The sequence below is a fragment of the Hakea prostrata genome, chromosome 3 (genome assembly GCF_041222555.1).
Source record: "Hakea prostrata isolate BN-2017 chromosome 3, UWA_Hpros_2, whole genome shotgun sequence".
Lineage (NCBI taxonomy): Eukaryota > Viridiplantae > Streptophyta > Magnoliopsida > Proteales > Proteaceae > Hakea > Hakea prostrata.
In genome coordinates this window covers 75410221-75431526 of record NC_142602.1, presented here as the reverse complement: position 1 = coordinate 75431526, position 21306 = coordinate 75410221, and the positions used below count along the sequence as shown (strand labels likewise).

Sequence of the window (21306 nt, the reverse complement as noted above, 5' to 3'; positions counted from 1 at the left end):
AAAAAAAAAAAAAAAAAAATTTAGGTAGTCTTTATTTTTTTTAATTCAAAATGATAAAAATACAAGCGCAAAATTAGTACTTGATATGTTTTTTTTTTAAAATGAGGATAGTATTATGTTTTGACTTTTTAATTCTAAAATGACAAAATAGACATTAAACATTCAAATGTAACGATCTCTAAACACTGTTAGAACTGAAGGGGCCGACAATAATTTCATAAAGAACATGATCCTTTTAGTAATTAAGCTATAATACAAGGGGCAACAGTAATCATCCCAAACTAAAAAACTCTCGTTAGGTGTTTCGATAGCTGGAGCCACGGAGGAAGGGTGCCTAGTTGGTCTTGGATATTCAGTTGGGTTTTGGTTTGATCCTAAGGCATTATAGTAATCCAAATCCTATGTAAGAACCAAGTTGACTCTAGAACTAGATCCAAATTCAGACAGACTTGGTTTTGGTTTGATTGCATTTCCAATTTGATTCTAAAATTTTTACAACTTAAGTTACTATATGGGTTGGTAAACCATTTCTTACTTATTTTTCAATCTCAACATCTATTGATTTCACCAACTAATGCAAATAGAAATAACAACAACCCCGCTCAAAGCTTCACATAAAACATATCCTCCAACCATTCTTAAGTAAAATCTTAATTAAGATTCACATAACAAGTAGAATTAACTAATGTTTCTATTAACAAAATCTTTTTAAGAATAAATAGAAGACAAAAAGATGAATGGAGGTGACATAACTGTAAAAACAAGTTTCTCAAACTAGAAAATAAAGATAAAATTAAAAGAGTCCACATAAAGATTATACTTCAAATGCATTTAAATTTGAATTACTTTGACGAGAAGCAGCTTTTTTTTTTTTTTTTTTTGGTTTGCCAACCCTGGTTTTCAAGGCTATGCCCTGACTAATCCAGTGCTCAACCCGGGTCGCACACCTAGTTGTGGTGGGTGAGTCTCCCAGCTGAAATTTTTTGCATCCACAATTGCTTAAGTGAACCAAGCTGCTTACCACTTGGACCAAACACCATTGGTTGAGAAGCAGCCTTTTTAATATTATAAAAACTATACAATTTAAAACATTAATCCTTTGGAGTCAGGAAGGAGGGGTTGAAATAGATGAGAGACTATAAAGGGCTATTTTGGGATTTTTAAAGAAATGTAAAGATGCATGCATGTCATCTATTAACAAATAGAACTTAATGGCAGAGTAGGAAGGCTAGTAGCAGTGTAGTTACAAAGAGAAAGGGAAAACATTTCACAAGGGACCAGCCCCATCACATGATACTCATCAGCAGAAAGTAGTTACAAAGGAGGAGTTTTTAAGTTTTAACAAAGTGAGATTTATTCTTCAAGGAAAGGAATGGCCATCACATCCTAAGAAGTTCTCTTCCCATATCAATTTCAAACCGTCTTCAAGCAACATACTGATTGGGTCTATATCAACCACTTGTTCCTGAAAGTATGAAACATTCAATGTCATGTAACCACATAAACTTAAGAAAATTATATGCTAACAACCAGATTTACTCCCTTTTTCCCCCTCTCCCCTGGATAAGGAAGTGAAAATTGTCTTATCATTTATGGCAGTCTAAAACAAGATATGAATAATTCATTGAATGGACACCCCACTCCTCACCCCTTTGATATTTTGACAAAACAATTGAGTGTTCTATGTTCAGGGGATGGCAAGAAAGTCTATGAGATGGTACAGATCATGGTTTGTTCATCAAATGCCCCTCCCCTACCCTGTGTTTTCCACTCAAATGGTTTAGTACAAAACTCTTGTCCAGATTCAAGGCATGAAAAAAGAAATTTTGCCAAGTTCTTTATCAGGAGAGGAAAAACAAAGTAATCCTACCAAGTGCATAAATGGTTTCCAGGAAAACATAAGAAAGCTTCCTAACTTGATTGAATGATCCAAGTACAAGCCAAATTAAAGAGAACTACCAGACATACTGCACACATGCAAGATACTTACTGAAGCACCATTAAACCATCCTCATTTTAAGACAACTATGTGGAAAATTAAAGCTAATCAAACAAAATATATTGTGAGAATTGTACACCATCCAAAGTGTAAGACATCATTCTACCAAAAAAAAAAATTCAAAGAATTTATTGCTCATTTTTGCCAACCGAAATAGTGGACCATGATGTAATCAAGACTATCTAACCAGAGAATCTGTAAATTCATTAAAAGTTAGAGATCACCAGGTCTTTTTGTTATGATGAGATGGACTTACCCGTAATAATGCAGTTAATTGTGTCATCTTTAGACTAACTTCTTTTGCAACTTCTCCAGTTGAAGTCTTGAAATCAAAGCGATCAGTATCTCTTAACTTGATCCTCATTGATGAATTCCTGAAAGTTTTAGCTTTGCTGTGCCAAGCACCAACAACATTATATCTGTCTCCAATGGTCTCTTTCCCTAATGGCCATCTCAATCCTCCTTTGACATCCTCATCTATAATTGCAAAAGCAATTAACTTTCTTATGTCATCCATCTCATCATCCTAAATAGACAACAGATTATTAATACGGTCAGACAATTTTTCCTTAGCCTCAATATTTGATTTTTGCCGCAAAAGCACCAAAGTTTATCTGGGTGAGTTTTCATTTACGTTGTCTACATGAAGAAAGGAAAATAAATATGACTATATATTAACAGATCTAAATGATTCATAAACTTTAAAAATTATGAAAATAATCAGTATCCCCCAGTGATACAGCCCAATTCGAAAAGCCACACTCCCACTACTTGAGTTTGGCCACAAAAATCCTGTTTAAAAAATTCCACTCTATCCAGTATCCACCTTCACATTTCAAACGATGAACTCTAGCAGAAATATCTAGTTGGGATTTCAATGATAGAAGATCAAAGGATACATTCAACAACTCAAAACATGAAAAAATGACGGAAGCAAAAAAGAATACTTACAGGCAGTTCCTTCAGTTTCCTTTTTGCGGACAGCATCAATCTCAGGTCTATATCCTTCTTGGGGCATGACATATCCACTACAAGTTGGCGCACTGGATATAATTCAATCTACAGGATACAATAAGATAGATTTCAATTCATCCACTAAAACAGGTTGGCCCCTTCAACCCCATTTTCTTTTGCTACTTGGATTTCCACATAAGACTATAATTAGAAAACAAAACATTACTTTACAGTGGTTAATTCATTAAAAAAAAAAAAGTGACGTAAAAGCCTCCAAGATTTAAATAATGCTGCCTAAAAATGTCCACTTTCGAAGCTGTATATTGATGCTTGTTGAGGCAGTGTTTGGACTTCCAATACCTGTTACTAAACATTAGGCTCCATGTGTTCTAGTGGAAATATTTTACAGGAATATTAGCTCTTTAACAAAATTGTATTAAAAAAAAAAAAATATAAAATAAAAAAAAAAAAAAATATATATATATATATATATATATTTAGCACACTTTATGCTTCTTTTTCTGATACAATTACCCCCCAAACCAAAGAAAACAAATAAAACAACAGATCATAAAGCTCTAATAAATAAAACCCATAATCAAAAGCTAATTCTCTAAATTTTATCCATTGAAACAAACCAAACCTAAATACATAAAGTAAATGCATAGCTGAATGATAAAGACCCAATACATTGAAGTAAATGCAGCAAGAGTGTGAGAAACTGTTGAGATTTGAATCCTAACTTATGTCAATGTGACATACTAGGGATTTATTTATGATTAATAGTTATGAATGAACAAATACAATGATACCTGATGTGGGACTAAAAACATAAACAATAAAGACTCTCTAATAGACCAAACTGCCAACTAGACTCAACTTATGACTCACAACACTGCCCTTCAAGTTGGTGTATAGATTATTATATCTATCATGCCCAATTTGCTAACAATACTACTAAATAACTTGAAACTCAAACTTTTTGTGAATACATCAGCACGCTGGTTGTCAAAGGTAACAACAGAAATTTGAACCAGTCCAAACTCAACATTTTCTTTAACAAAATGCCTATCAATTTCCACATGTTTGATCATGTCATGCTGAACTAGATTATGGGCAATGCTACTGGCTGATTTGCTGTCAGAAAACAACCTTATATGACCTTTCAAATCTGCTCCAAGTTCTTGAAGAAGGCCTTTCAACCATAACACTTCACAAATACCTTGAGCTAAAGCTCTAAAGTCTGCTTCAGCACTTGACTGAGCTACTACAGCCTATTTTTTGTTCTTCCAGTATACCAAGTTACCCCCTCCCATAAGCGGAATAGCCAAAGATAGACCTCCTATCATCCAGACATCCAGCCCAATTTGCACCTATATATGCTTCAACTCTAAGATGTCCCTAAGAAGAGATTAAGAAACTTTTCCCTAGAGATGCCTTCAAATACCACAAGATACGGTATACTGCATTAAGATGTGAAGAATAAGGATCATGCATGTACTGACTAACAATGCTAACCCCAAAGGTGATATCTGGCTTAGTATGTGACAAATAAATCAACTTCCCAACTAATTTTTGGTAGCTAGTTTTGTCAACTGGTTCTCCTTCCTTAGTTTTCAAGTGTTGATTAGGCTCCATTGGGGTCTTTGCAAGTCTACACCCTAGCATTCTAGTCTCTTCTAATAGGTCAAAGGTGTACTTTCTTTAAGAGAGTGAGACAACACTAGCAGAGTAAGCCAACCATAACTCGAGAAAGTACCTGAGTGCGCCCATATCTTTTTTGTCCCCAAAAATGTCTTTAAGGCTTTAATTTCTTCCTCATTGCTTCTTGTGATGAAATATCATCCACATATACAAGGAGTACTTTAGTATGAACTCCATCCTACTTGATAAATAGGGTATGGTCTGTATTACTTTGCTTGTAGCCATAGGAGATCATTACCTTGTGAAATCTTCCAAACCATACCCTAGGGGACCTTTCGACCATACAAAACTCTTCTTAATATGCACAAACCTTCTTATGGGTCTCCGAACTAAAATAACCAGGAGGCACATCCATATATACTTCTTCCTGCAGGTCTCCATACAAAAAAACATTCTTCACATCTAATTGTTGAAGATTCCACCTTTAGTTTACAGCACATGAGAGAACAGTCCGAACAATATTCATTTTAGTAACAAGGATAAATATCTCCTAGTAGTCAATGCCATAGGTTTGAGTTAAACCCTTGGTTACTAGTCTTGAGTTATATCTCTCAATGGTCCCATCTGCTTTGTATTTTATTACAAACACTCATTTGCACCCAACAGTCTTCTTCCCTGCAGGCAAACGTACCAGATCCTATGTCTTATTTTTTTTCCCAAGGCTTGCATTTCCTTATCCATAGCTTTCTTCCAGTTTGAGTGAGACATTGCTTTTTGCCATGAGTTAGGGATAGAGGTGGAAGACATATAGGAAATAAAGCTTTGAAATTCTAGGGATAGAGAATGATATGACACATGGTTAGAAATAAGGTGTTTGGTACAGATACATGGTTGTTTTCTTCATGCAATGGGCAAATCAAGATCAGAGACAACCTCACCAAGAGGAATGGATGCTTCAGGACTAGGATCTAGTGCTTCCAATTGTCGTGGCTTAGAGAGGGGCTTTTGCTTCCTTTGGTAGATCTTCAAAGGAGGTTTAGACTCCCTTGCACATTTTTACGAGAAGAGGTCTAGACTCCTTATGCACATCCTCCACCAGTTGTTCCTGTCCAGTCACTCTATTTTACAATGGGAAATCTACCAAAGGAGACTCTAATAGTAGGAAACTCAGGTGGTATCTCAAGGAACACCGGAGCTTCTTCATTAAAACTCTCCCCTTGAAGAAGAGGAGGAGAAAAAAAGGGAACCTATTCTTGAAAAACAACATCCATAGACACAAAAAATCTATGAGAGCCAGGATGGTAACATTTATAACCTTTTTAGGTAGGGGGATAACCCAAGAATATACACCGCAACCCTCTAGTATCAAGTTTACCATAACTATGATGGTTGCGAACAAATGTAAGACATCCAAAGACCTTTGGTGGTACAGTAAAATTAGTTGAACCTAAGAGAACTTTAAGGGAACAACACTGCTCTGAGACACGTGAAGGCATCCTATTAATGAGATAGGTGGTGGTTTGAATCACATCACCCCAAAATCAAGGTAGCATATGCATAGTAAACATAAAGGATTGTGCCACCTCTAAGAGATGCCTATTCTTGTGCTCGGTGACCCCATGTTGAGAGGAGGTGTATCAATATAATTGGTATGATGGATAATCCCAAGGTTAGAATAGTAAAAGGGAAAGCTACCACCCGAATATTCAGTTCTATTATCTGTCCTAAGGATTTTAATTACAACGCCATAATGGGTCTTAATCATATTGTGGAAATTCTGGAAACAAGAGAACACATCACTTTTTTTATGTAAGAGATAAACCCAAATAGTTCGAGTGCAACAATCAATAAATGTGACAAACCAACGATGGCCAAATATAAACACAGTCTGAGAAGGACCCCACACATCAAAATGAATAAATAAAAATGGAATTGGACTTCCATTATCTGAAATGATAAACATAAATATATTTTTTTTGCTTGGTTAAAATACAAGCATCACAACGAAAATCATTCAAGTTACACCTTTAAACCAAATAAGGAAATAGTTTAAGACAAAACTGACAAAGGAATGTGGTCAAGACGATCATGCCACTGTAACAAAGACACTAACACATGAGAGGATAATGCAAAAACTGTAGAAAGAGCGGATGGAGAAGCAAAATTGTCCAATAGGTAGGTCCCCCTTGTTTACCACTGCCAATCGTATGCCCCGTCTCCAAGTCATGAAAAACATAGTGAGATGGAAAGAATGTTATTTTATAATTCATATCACGGGTTAGGCTACTAATGTACAATAAATTAACTGAAAATTTAGGAACATGCAAAACAGAGGAAAGGGTGAGGTTAGGTGAACAAATAATGGAGCCCTTTCCAGAAATAGGGGATAGGGATCCATCAGTTGTTCGAACATTTTGAGTAAGTGGAATAGAAGAATAAGTGTGGAATAAGGAAGATGAGCCTGTCATGTGGTTGGTTGCCCCAGAGTCAATTATCCAGGAGGGATAAATAAAATTGACACTGTGATAACCAAAAATATCTGTAGGAGGTTGAGAACCAGAGGTGGACGTAATGGCAAATGCTACACTCGCGCTGGGAGTTGACTCGAAAGAGGATCCATCAAGCCTGGTCATCAACTAACAAAAGAGATTATAGATCTTGTCTGAGAAAATAGGTGTTGGAGTACTCTGGATGTTTGGAATAGCCTAATTTGCATATGCAAGATTGTTGTCCCTACTTCCACTCTTACCTCCTTCGCAAGAACTTGTTGGATGTCCATGTAACTTCCAACACTTATCCTTTGTATGGCGTTCCTTCCCACGATATTCACATTTCACATAAGGTCGAGAATCACCAAAAGTAATCTTAGGATTACCAGAACCAACAGCTAATGTGGACCTATTAGAAGTTTATGTATGTACTATAGCTATCCGCTGATTGTCTTATGTATCAACCATGCCATATGCTTACTCTAGAGAGGGAAAGGGCGCACAAGAAAGGATATGTGCCTGAATCTGATCATACTCTATGTTTAATCCTGCCAGAAAATCATAAATGCGAACCTTGTCCTCCCACTTCTAATAAGCAATTGCATCTTCAACATTTGTTGGTGTAAATTTTTTATAGAAATCCAAGGTTTGGTAATATCCTCAAAGTATATTATAATATTGAGAGAGTAAGGTCTTTCTATTGCAATTGATGAATCTTTCGTCTAATCTCAAAGCATTGTGCATCATTACCTATTCTGGAGTATGCATCTTGAGCAACCTTCCAAATAGTAGTAGCATCTGGGAGAAGGAGATAGCTCTCTGCTATGCTTGGATTGATGGAATTAAGAAGAAATCCCAAGACCTAACATTCACCCATGGTTGTCAAAGTGTCCGCCTAGGCGGCAAAGCGGTTTTTCAACTGCTTTGTTTTGAACCACTTAATTGACGCCCAATTTGCAAAGGAACTCCAAGGCCCAAAGCGAAATAGAACCAATTTTTGCTCTGGGGGCACTGCCCCCACACCCCCGCTGAGGCAACCTCCTGGGACCCCCACCCATGCCCATCGGCAACTGAATGTAAAGCATAAGCCATACTTAACATCAAGAATCAATGAATTAGTAAATGCCTAGGCAGACGCTTTGACAACCATGGTTTGATGAGATGAACTTAAGTTTGTGTTCCTTTTTTGAATAAATTTTCATAATTATGATTCCTAAATGCTTTTTTTTTGGATGAATGTGACTATTGAATATTTGTTTAGCTTATTATAGAAAGTAGTTGTATTGAAAAATTTTGATCCAACCGCTTTGGTTGCCTTATTGCCGCCTAGGCGCCGCTTTGTCGTCTAATCGCCTAGGCGGAGCCCCAATCGCTTTGGTTGCCTTGCTGCCTTAACAACCATGCATTCACCTGTATACCACTTGGTAAATAGTAGACCAAGAGAGGAAGGCTTGGTAGAGGTTCCATAAAGATGGCCAGTAAGACTAGGAGCACCAACTACAAGAGAGACAAAATGAGACCATCGTAGATAATTGGTCCCATTCAGTATGGCATTAGTCATCTGGAGTGGAGAAAACTTATGATCTCGAGGAATTGAGGAACCAGGAAAATCATCAAATATACTAGAGGTACTAGAGGAGTTTGGTGAAATTGGGTCAGCCATCGCAGGAACCAAAGAAGGAAAAATTCTAGCAAGGAGAAAAAAAATTTAGAACATGGGGATCCAAGAAAATTTAGACTAGCCTTGCATGGCAATTACTTTTCTATTCCTTTTTTTTTTTTTGGGGGGGGGGGGGGGGGGGGGACAATCTTCAAAACTTGCTACCATTGTTGTCAAAGCATCCGTCTAGGTGGCAAAGCGGTTTTTAAGCTACCTAATTTTCAACCACTTAATTGACAAGTTGATTTTTTGCCGCTTTGCCACCTTGTGCGCCTTATTGCCACATAGAAGCCAAAGCAGTCTTTTTTCACATTTTTTAATTTGTACATATTATCTTTTCTTACTTTTTTTAGTTATAATTTATTCTACAAAGCCGTATATAAATTTAAATAGGTGAGTCATTTTGGAATCGAGGCCCAATTTGCAAATGAACTCCAAGGCCCAAAGTGCTGTATATAAATGTAAGTGAAGCGTGAGTCATATTGGACATCGACCTAATCAATGAATCATTAATAAACAATGACTTGGAAATCGGAATAATGAGATCAATTTAAGTTATCATGTCGGCACTGTTTGGTAAAAAAAAGAAAAAAATGGATACATCAATTATGATTCCAATTCAAATATTATTCATGTATATTTAAGAAAAAAGTCATGTTAAAAATAATTGGTAAAATAATTTCACTAAACTATATATGAATAATATTGTTGAATGTGATTGTTGGATGTTTGTTTAGCTTATTATAAAAAAGTATTTGTATTAAAAAGTAGTTTAAAAGTAGTTGTATTAAAAATTTTGATCCAACCGCTTTAGTCTCTTTATTGCCGTCTAAGCGCCGTTTTATCGCCTAATCGCCTAGATGGAGCCCCAATCGCTTTGCCGCTTTGAAAACTATGCTTGCAAGGCTAAGGGTTTATTGGTTTGGTTCAATGGTTTTTTTTTTCTTCTCTCTTTCTTTTTTGGTTGGCTTCAAGGAAGGAGGCGATGGTTTAAATTTTTGGTCGCTGCTTTAAGGCTGAAGATGAAGAAGGTGGAAGGTTGTGGGTACCTAGTTTCGGTCATCGGTTTAAGGCGGAAAACAAAGGAGACGGAAGGTCGAGGTTTCTCAGGGTTTAGGTTTGTCCTTTTTTTTTCTTGCAATGGGTTCTGCTACTAGGTTGCAGTGATGGTTATAGGATCAGAAGATGGGTTCTGCTGTAGGTTGCGATGGATTCTGCTACTAGGTGGCAGTGATGGTTGCACGATCAGATAGGTTACGCTGTAGGTTGCGATGGGTTCTCCTACTAGGTTGCAGTGATGGTTGCAAGACCAGGGGATCTTGGTGACGGATGCAGGACTAGAGGATCTCTTGATGCTGGTGAGTCAATGATTGTTTCTGTGATGGTTCACCCTTTCTCTCCTCTCTCTTTTTTACTTTTTTCATGCTCAGCAATGGATCAGCGATGGATCAGAGTTGGTTCTGATAACATGTTGAGATTTGAATCCTGACTTACGTCAATGTGACATAGTAAGGTTTCATTTTTAATAATAGTTATGAATGAGAAAATACAACGATCCCTGTTGTGGTACTAAAAACATAAACAATAAAGACTCTAATAGACCAAACTCCCAACTGGACTCAACTTATGACTCACAACAGAAACTTAAGTGCTAAATGAGTGTCAGAAAAACAGCATCCAACACAAACTAAATTTCTAAGTGCAATTTACTTGCTCCTACTTAGCAGCTAGGAATAAACCTATTTGAACAGGAAATGCAAAACTGCAGAAGACAAACAACTGCATGGTTGTCAGCAAGAAGATAGGAAAAGCATCCTGCTTCCTAATGTTATCTAAAATGCTGTTTCACATTTTCCTTTCACTCTTCCTTTACCCTTTGTACCAGATCTGTAAACGGATCAGATTCAACTAGCATACACCACTATCTGTATCTGAATCCAATAAGCAAATATACTATCAATCTCTGGTCAGATATCCAACGAAAATTTACAAAAGGTTTCTGAATTCAAATCCAATTTTTTTTTGGATATCCGATATTTATCCAATCCGATAAACTATCCGATTACTGATTGTTGATTGTCAATTACAGATTTTTCTCCTTCCTTGGACATGAAGATGGGTTCTCCAACCACAGAAAGCCCAAATTTCCTGCTCTCAACCGGACGATATTATGTTCCAACTAGTGTAGGATTATTTAAACAAAACACTATGGTATGATGTTTAATTCATTAAAAAAAATGACATGAAAACCTCCAAGAATAATGTGCTGCCTAAAAATGTCTACTTTCAAGGCAGTGTTTTGGATGCTTGTTGTGGCAGTGTTTGGACTTTCAATGTCTATTGCTAAACATTAGGCTCCGTGTGTTCTAGTGGAAATATTGTACAGGAATTAGCTTTAAATAACAAAATTGTACAATTTTTGTTTTTAAAAAAAAAATAGTACAATCCAAAAATTGGACTGGACGTTATATGCTTTCTTTCTTTGATCCAATTACCCACCCAAACCAAGGAAAACAAATATAAGGACAGATCATAAAGCTATAATAAATAAATGCATGACCAAAGCTAATTCCATAGGATCTTATCCATTGAAACAAACCAAACCTAAATACATAAATGAAATGCATAGCCAAATAATAAAGACCCAATACATTACATATACATTGAAGTAAAATGTAGCGAAAGTGTCAGAAACTTAAGTGCTAAATGAGTGTCAGGAAAAACAGCATCCAACACCATCTAAATTTAGAAGTACAATTTACTTGCTCCTACTCAGCAGCTAGGTATAAATCTATTTGAACAGGAAACACAAAACTGCAGAAGACAAACACCTGCATGGATGTCAGACAAGAAGATAGGAAAAGCATCCCACTTCAAAAATATGTATTATTAATAGTATACGACTATACTCTAAAGTTATCTGAAATGTGTTTCATATTTTCCTTTTACTCTTCCTATACCCTTTGTACTAGATCTTTAAATGGATCAGATTCATCTTAGATACACCACTATTCGTATCTGAATCCAATAAGCAAATACACCATTCATCTCCGATCAGATATCCAACGAAAATTTACAAAAGGTTTTTGAATTTTAAATCTGAAGATTTATTGGATATCCAATAATTACCCAATCCGATAAACTATCCGATTACTGACTGCCGATTGTTGATTACAGATTTCTTCGTCATTATCTTCTTCTTCTTCCTTGGACTCAAAGATGGGTTCTCCAACCAAAGAAAACTCTAAGTTCCCGTTCGCAACCTGATGATATTATGCTTCAATTAGTGTAGGACTATTTTCTATTTTGGTTACCATCTATTTTACTTATTGCTTGATTGACAAATTATCTCCCAAGGATAGTTTCTGTTTTAGTAGATTTGGGAGATTCTACACACTATGTAATTTTCTTTTTGTTGTAACTCAGTTTATGAAAGTTTTCCTAAACTGAGATTGGGTTTTACATTAAAAAGAACATAGGGGAGAGCCTTGGTGCTGGGAAGCTTTCACCCTCTTTCTCTCTTTTGTCTTCTTCCTCTCCTCCTCTTATCTTCTTCTATGTTGTTTTGACCCCCTCAATTGCAGAAACTGCAGCATGTTATCAGAGCTATTTTTCTGATCCTGTTTCAGTTTTGAGAGCTGCAGTTTTGAGAGGTTCTCTTCTCTTTCCTTTCTGCTTCTAGCCTTCTACTACCTACCGTCTGATTATTAATCAGACCATGATGTTATAGAGGATTCATCCTTTTCTTAGTCTGAATAGTGCTGCTATTACATGTGATGGAAAATAATTAAACCAATGAAAGTACAGCCAATCTAGCACCTGGATCTGTTTTGGCCAGCCAGTCAGGCGTATTGATTAGGGATTATTTCACTCCTCTGGAGGGCCATTTGATGTAAGGGAATATTACAGTCAGCTTCCTCTTTTTTTTTCCCTCTCTCTCCTCTCTCTCTCTCTCTCTCTCTCTCTCCTGTTTCTGAGAGATTGATTTTCTATTGAGGTAACAACAAAACCTATATTTTCTGCTTGAATGAAGTCAGATATGCTTGCTGCCCTGGTTCTCTCATAGCACTGCCTCTCTGTGAATGCTGCACCATGTGGTTGATAAACTGCATTCCTATTTCTGCTACTGTCTTTGTGTCTGTGAAGCTTGCACTAGTGTTTATGCCTGCTTTTTGAAGTCTGCTTCTTATGCTCTACTGTTGGCTGTTGATTCTGCACTAAATTAAGAGTTGAGACACAGTGCTGTGGTATGGTGTTTGGATAATTGATTTGCTGCTGAATTTTTAATTGCTGTTCCTATGGCTGAATCAAAACTCCCAGCCCACATTCCACAAGTCCAAATTACTAGTATAAAGCTGATTGGTGCTTCTAATTATTTATTATGGGCTCAAGCCATTGAAGCTTATATACAAGCCAAGGGTAAACCAAAATATATTAAGGAAGACCCTTCAAAACGGACCTTAAGGACCCTACGTCTATTGCTGCCTATGATGAGTGGATGCAAGAAAATTCCACTGTTTAGACTTGGATGTGGAATAGTGTTGAGCCCCATATTGTTGCGAGTGTAATGTTCCGTACTTTAGCCAAAGCTGTAGAAGATTTACATTGAAGTTACTCCCAAGCTAAGAACATCTCTCATATTTATGAACTGTAAAAAAAAAAAAAAAAAAAAATCTTCAATTTCTCAAGGAGACAAATCTTTTAATGATTACTTAAGGCTATCTTCAGGAACTTCAAGTATCACTTTATCTGATCTTGAAAAACTGAAAGAGCAACCGGGCTGAATTTTATGCTGCAAAATTCTTAGCTAGACTTCACCCGGATTGGCCGATCAGTTAGAAGCCAACTACTTACTGGATAAAAAGGTTCCTTTCCTAAATTAGGTCTTCTCTTGTTTGAAAAAGCTGGTTCCCAACTCCTTCAAGGCTTTTCTTCCTACTCCAATAAAGAAGACTTCTGCATTGACTGTGGTAGACCCTTTACTAGGGGTCATGGCGGTGGACAACAAGAAAGTAATTCCTCTTGCCAATGCACCTTCTATGGGGAACCCTATCATTCTATTGACACATGTTGGGTGAAGCTGGCAAACCTGACTGGGCTCATGAGTCAGCCAACACTAGATTAACTGAAGACACTTGTGAGTTGTGACAACATATCCACTAGCAACCCTACTAAATCTGCATCCGGAGGCCCATCTACCAGTACCAATGTTTCTCGTGATGACTACAACATGATTCTTATGCGCTCATGGAAGCTTGAAGCCAATTCAGCATCCTCTTCCACCATAACCGTGACCTATACAGGTAATTCTACCCTCACTACATCTACTTCCACCCCATGGATTCTTAATTCGGATGCTTCCTGCCATATGACTAGTAAGTCTACATTGTGGTCTTCATTCACTAAGTTTTGTTAATTCATCTTTTTTTTTTTCCAGTGAGAATGTGCTAATTCCTCACCTGTTATTTTAGATGATGGATCCTCTATCAAGGTAACTGGTCATGGAACTATATCTGTTGGTTGAGTTCTACTAGGAGTTCAACTCCATTAGAGTTTTAGTTCATGTAATCTTCTATTTTTTGTTACTCAAGTAAGGGTATTTATGTAATAGTGTTCTTTTCACTTTATTATAAATAGAGGGTTTGAGATCACACTGATCTATTCAAGCCATTCTACCAAAATCGTGTTTCTCACATATCCCCCACTACATCCATGCATCTACCCTATATTTTTTTGGTACCTAAAATGCCTTTAAACTTGTTGTCCTTTGGCCAACTTACTAAGCATCTAAATTGCTCTATCCCCTTTTTTCGTCTTATTGTGTTATTTAGGATCTGTAAACAAAGAAAACAATTGGTGGAAGGCTTGAAAATGGTGGTTTGTACCCTAAATGGCGCTGGACCGTCTACTGCTGTTGCTTCTACAAGCATATCTCCTCTAAAATGGCATTTCCATCTTGGGCATCCATCCTCGTCTAAAATTTAACTTTTAACTTAAGGTTTCAGGTTGTTAATCTATTTCTTCTTTGCCATGTGAGTGTTGGATTCTATTAGGAGTCTAATAAGAGTTTGTATAGGAGTTAAATTAGAGTTTGCATTCATGTAAAATTCTATTCCTTGTAATAGTCTACTTTCCACTTAATTATAAATAGAGGGCTTGAGATCATGGATCAATAAACCATTCTACTACAATCGTTTATTTCAACATGGCATCAGAGCCTAAGTTCGATTAGGATCTTCTTTTTTTCTCTACAAAACCCATTGCAGATTTTCTCCAATCATTGTAGAATTTTCTGCAACCATCACAGAAATTCTTTTCTGTAACCTATCTTTCGATTAGGGAAGCAACCCACCTTCTTCTTCTTCTGATTTTTTTCAAACCCATCGCCAATCTTCGTTCTCTGCTGGCGTTTTCAGTACCGTCTTGGTCGCCAACTGAAACACAAAAAAGAAGAAAGAAGAAGAGAAGAAGACTGGCGATTCAGTTCCGACGATTCAGTTCCGTCTTGATTCGACAAATAAAAACAGAAAACATAGGAAAGAAGAAGAGAAGAAGAAATCAGCACTTCCAAGCCAGCTCAGCTCCAGAATCGCAACAGTTTGACAGATCCCGCAACTACCGCCGCTTCTACAACTTCAATTAGTGAGTTATTTCTTCAATTTTTTTCTCTTGTTCTTCGTCTGAAAGAGCCGATCATGAAGACCTGACTCTGCTCATACACCTGCTGGTTTTTTAGTTTCGATTAGCCCAACAAAAAACATAAATACGATGGTTGAGGGCTTTAATTTGTAAATTTACATTCTTTTAGGGATATTTCTGTAAATCTGCATATTTTTCAAGGATCTATTTGCAAATTTACAAATTTTCAGGGACATAATTGTAAATTTGCATAATTCCAGGGGTCTATTTGTAAATTCAAATAGTTTTAAAGACTTATTTGTAATTTCAGTTTTCTAGGGACCTGTTTGTGATTTTCCATATCATCAGAATTAGAATCAGAATTAGAATCAGAATCAGAATCAGAACAAAAGGAAAAAATGGTATTCTTTATAAGTATTTTTTGAATTCTATCATTTGTTTGGGTGGTTTGGCTATTGTATTCTGCGACATTTCGGTTACTTCGAAAGGGTGAAGCCGAAGAAGCATGAGATAATTTTGTCAATATGACAACTATTGACGGTACAGCCTCGACCACTGCTTCCTCTACTACCCATACCAACTCCTACCTTGCTACTTTAGGTAAAATTTTTACAAGCTTTCAAGCTTCTTCAGTTTCTACTCCTTGGATCATTGATACAGGAGCCACAGATCATATGACAGATTTATCCTCTTTCTTACAATATTCTCCAACTTCCGGAAAGGATAAAGTTCGAATTGTTGATGGCTCCTATTATTCCATTGCTGGAAAAGGGACCATTCAGCATTCTCCATCACTTTCTTTGTCTAAAGTTTTACATGTTCCCTCTTTCTCTACTAACTTGCTCTCTATCAGTAGTCTTACACATGACTTGAATTGTAAAGTGATTTTTTTTCCATCTTACTGTGTCTTCCAGGATCTGGTCACGGGGAAGGAAATTGGACGTGGTAACTAAACAATGGACTTTATTTGCTCGAGCCGATTGGAGAATCCACGTTTGCTTTGACTACATCTTCTAATCCGGTCCATTCGGTAATATCAGACCTTCATCAGTGGCACCGTAGGCTAGGTCACCCCCCTCTAGGAACTCTTAAGAAAATATTTCCTGATTTGGTTTCTTCTTATAATGAGAATAATGTTTTTGTGAAGCCTGCATTTTTGCAAAACAAACTCGTTCTACTTATTTACCTTCTCTTCATAATAGAAAACCTATTCCTTTTATGCTAATTCATACTGATGTGTGGGGTCCCTGCCGACGTGTGTCTATTACTCGCCATGGGTACTTTGTTACTTTAATTGATTGTCACTCTCATTCTACATGCATTTATCTTTTAAAACAAAAAAATGAGGTTTTCCGATGTTTTCGTGACTTTCATAATATGATTAAAACTCAATTCAATGCCACTGTGAAGATCCCAGTGACAAGCCCAGTATATTGATGGTGAATTTCAAAGATATCTCTCGATTCGCATAATACATCGGACCAAGCGTTGATACGGTTGCCCAAAATGGGGTTGCCGAAAGGAAGAATCGGCATCTCTTAGAGATAGCCCGTTCCATTATGATTGCTATGAATGTCCCTGACCAATACTGGAGTGACGCTATTCTCACTGCTACTTACCTTATGAATAGGATGCCTAGTAGGATACTTGGTTTTAAATGTCCTAATGAGATTCTTCAGGGAGCCTCTTCCTTTGTTATTCCCCCAAAGGTTTTTGGATGTGTGTGTTATGCCAGAATCACAGCCCACAAGAGTAAGCTAGCTCCCCGCCTACGCTGCATATTTTGGGGTACGCACTCGAAAGGGTACAAATGTTATCATCCTCCTTCCAGAAAACCATCGTATCCATGGCTGTAATTTTTAATGAGTCTTGCCCTTACTATACACCTCTCCAGGGGGACAGTCCCAGAGGAGAGGTGTTTGATGAGCACATTTGTGTGAAATCTTAGGGCATAAAGCATGCATTTATACACTTAGAGTGGAGTTACCTTGGATTTTATGTTATTTTTGCAGATTTTAGGAATTTTCAAGATTTAAGCAAATATTTGGAGTTTTGGGCTTGAATCATACTATTTTACACGTCAAGAAGTACATTCAAATTCTCAAAAGCGAAAATGGGCTTGATCTGGAGCATGATGGGCTAGAGATGTGTGATTATGGGCCAACTCCGAAATATTGAAGAGATGAAGGCAAATTTGATCTATGGCTGAGATTTTAAATCAAATCTACAGAGATATTATTGAGAGAGTCCAAATGGAAAAGAGTCCTTGCATACCTCAATATCTTATTTCCTATCTTGGATTTAATTAAAGAAAGAAAAAGAGGAAAAATAATTATATTCAGAAAGAAAAAGAGGAAAAATCCCGTTTTTGAATGCCTCTGTCCAGTTTCGATCAAACCCTTCATCGAACGGTCATCCAATGTCCGATCGTGCTGATTTTTGGAAGAGAGCTTCACGACTACTTAAACCTCAAATCCAACGGTGGAATTATGCATCTGATCTCTCTAAGTCGGCGCGATTAGTACGTCAAAACCCTAATTGGCCGAGTTAGATAGAAACCCCGAGTTTATTCAAAGTCAGCCGTGCCATATCTCATGTAAACTCTATAAAAGGAGAGCATACTCCATCAAAGGAGAACATGTTCTAGAGCTTAGTAGAAGCATTATCTTCTCTCTTCAGTTTATTTAGGCTTCTTTAGTTTTCTTTGCTTGCATTTGTGAGATTTTAATTTCTAGATTGAATGTTTAGGTTTAATTTTTTTATGTAATGCAATTCAAGTTCAAGTTTTTAGATTCGCTTCAGGTCTAGCAATTTCAGATTTAGATCATTCTAGATCTAGATTGTTAGGATTGTGTGATTCGAATCGTTTGTTCAATTCGCAAGTAACCTTCTATTAATCTCTCTCCTCCCTCCACCCCTCTATCTACCCCTCCATATTCTTAATTTAGGATTTACTTCAGCATTATTATTGTTCTCCCTTCCCCGGATCCTTGATCAAGATGCCACATCGTGCCTCTCTTTGGTTAAGGTTTCCATTACCTATTACCCAATTTACTTCACATTTATTTATGTTCTCCCATCCCCTGATCCTTATCAGAGATGCCACATCGTGCCTCTCTTTGGTTAAGGCTTCCTTTCCTTTATTCTTTGTTTATTGCTTAGTTATTTACTTTATGTTATTACTGTTTTTTCAATATCCACCCGATCGGCGAAGCTACCAAAGGGTCCACGGTCAAAGTCAATAATACTCCCTTCCCTCAATCCCAGTCGACACTGGATCACTTCCCTTGTCCTTTTATTTTATTGTTCGCATTTCCGGTCTTTTATTTATCATTGATTGTGTTTAATTTGTTTTCATTTCAATTCGATTCATTAGAAGTATAGATCAGGATCGTTAGTTTAGTTAATTAGTTAACAAAAATTGAATCATTCTCTCGCATTACTATTAAAAGTTCAATCTAAGTGGCATATCTCCCCGAGATCGACCCGTAGCTACACGAATCGTGCGATTGCGGTTACTAAATGACAAAAAAGGTGTTCCCGACTTTAGATCTTCCATCACACACCAACACAACTAAGAGTCCCAAGAGTTTCCGACCGAGGGAGACCGCAGTATAACCGAGGACCCAATCCTCCCCTCGTTTGAACCACGTGAAGAACCTACCAGGGGAGACCATTCGGAGACACCCCGCGGGTCTCAAAACCAGACGACCGAGAATAAGGAGGTGCGACTTATCAAGGAAGAAATACAACCGCTAAAGTAGGTGGAGAAAGGTGATACGTACCACTGGCCTCTGCTCCAGAATCAGATTCTACCGACGTATCTTCTTCCAATCTTCTACTATAAAAAAGGGGTTAGATCTCGTACTCAACATCTCATAGCTAAATATCTCATAACTCTCGACTCCTACCGTGCTATATCCCTCTCATCATCCGTATCCGTTCTAAAAGTTGGCGAAGCCTATGCCGATAAAAGATGGAAGGAAGCATAGTAGAGGAAATCGGCAATGAAGAAAAATGACACGGACGATTACACTTCCTCCAGAAAAAACCGTGGATGCAAATGGGTATTTGTGGTTAACAAAATATGGATGGATCACCAACAAGTTGAAAGCCGATTAGTCAAAGGGGTTTACCGGACCTATGGGATTGATTATCGGAGACCCCTTGCGAAACTAAATCGTCAAAGTTACGTTGTCCGTAGTTGTGAACAAACACCGGAACTTGCACCAACTATACGTAAAAATCCTCTACATGGGGAGTTACGAAGAGGTCATATGGAAATCCCACATAGTTTTTCCATGACAACCGAAGAAAAGTCTCGGTTGAAGAGGTCAATATATGGGTTAAAACAGTCCCAGATCCGGTTTGGACGCCCTAAAGGCAATGACCATTGGTACAAGCAAAGCAATCTAATCATACACTATTTGTCAAGAAGTCGGTACTAACATCACACTCTCATTGTTTATGTAGACGATATTGTCATCACAGAAATGATGGTGAAGAAATTCAAAAGTTGAAAGACTTCGGAGAATTTGATCTTTTAATTTAGGAAAGTTATCGTATTTCTTAGGGATTGAGGTGGCTTGATCAAATAAAGGTATATTCCATCCCAAAGAAAGTATGTCTAGATCTATTATCGAAGTGGGAATGTTGGGGTGTAAAGCATTGATACCCCTATGAAGCCGGAGCTAAACTTAAAGAAAAAGAGGAGAACCGTGGACAAAGGAAGATACTAAAGGCTGGTAGGAAGCTATTTACTTGTCCACACCGGAGCTAGACATCGCATGCCGTAGGGATAGTGAGCCAATTCATGCATGATTCATATTTAGCTCATATGAAGGACAAAATACTACGGATTTGAAGGGAACCACGGAAAGGAATACTATCACCCACCGATAATCTAAAAGTAGAAGCATACACCGATGCACCGGCTGAATCTCCAGACAGAAGTCAATTTCAGGACCTTTGTTGGAGGTTATCTAGTTACTTGAGAAGTAAGAAAGAATGTGGTAGCTTTATCTAAACAGAAGCTGAATATAGAGCTATGGTTCGTGCGTTGTGAGCTACTATGGTTGAAAGCCAAGATATTGAGTCCAAGTTCCAAACCCTATAATGTTATATTGTGACAACAAGTATCTATAGTATTCTAATAATCCACAACATGATCGAACTAAGCACATTGAAATTGACAGGTTTTTTGTCAAAGGAAAGTTGGAACAAGGGCTTATTTGCATGCCTTTGTAAGATCTGGAGACCAAGTAGTAGATGTTTTCACTAACGGTTTGAAAGAAAGAGATTTCCTTCCTATTGTAGGCAAGTTGGGCATGACTAATATCTATGCCTCACCTTGAGGGGGAGTGTTGGATTCTATTAGGAGTCTAATAAGAGTTTGTATAGGAGTTAAATTAGAGTTTGCATTCATGTAAAATTCTATTCCTTGTTATAGTCTACTTTCCACTTAATTATAAATAGAGGGCTTGAGATCATGGATCAATAAGCCATTCTACTACAATTGTTTATTTCAACAGTGAGGCTTATGAATTAGGGTAACATCATCAAACATCATTTCCAAGTAGTAATACACCCATAATTTGCCTTTATTTTCTTTGGTACATTCTGATTTTTGGGATCCCTGGTGAGTCAAAAATAGGTTAGGTTATCGTTACCTTGTGTGTTTCATTGATGACAATTCTAGGTTGACATTGGGTGTATTTGTTCAAAGAGTGGTTGCAGTTTCTTTCTTTTTTATAATCTTTTACAATGAAATAAAACTCAATTTGATGCTTCCATTAAAATTTCCATTCTGATAAGGCTCTTGAATACGTGCAATCTGAGATTGTTTGACTTCTGTTCTTCCAAAGGTATGATACATCAAACAAGTGCTCGTATACACCCCAACAAGATGGGTGGCTGAATGC

At 37.2% G+C, this 21306-nt stretch overlaps 1 protein-coding gene across 5 annotated transcripts in view; it reads right to left on the bottom strand.

Moving 5' to 3' along the window:
- Positions 1-1048: 1048 nt before the first annotated feature.
- LOC149023094 (uncharacterized) overlaps positions 1049-21306 on the bottom strand; it is a 31498-nt gene continuing 11240 nt past the window's right edge. For 2 of the 5 annotated variants that reach the window (XM_089150947.1, XM_089150948.1), the window contains exons 6-8: positions 2951-3058; positions 2256-2525; positions 1051-1465 (exon numbers count right to left, since the gene is read on the bottom strand). In XM_089150947.1, the coding sequence (XP_089007073.1) occupies positions 1361-1465; positions 2256-2525; positions 2951-3058 (483 nt within the window). In that variant the 3' untranslated portion in view covers positions 1051-1360. Of the gene's footprint in view, positions 1466-2255; positions 2526-2950; positions 3059-21306 lie in introns of all 5 variants that reach the window. The other 3 variants (XM_089150943.1, XM_089150946.1, XM_089150945.1) reach the window with 2 other exon arrangements.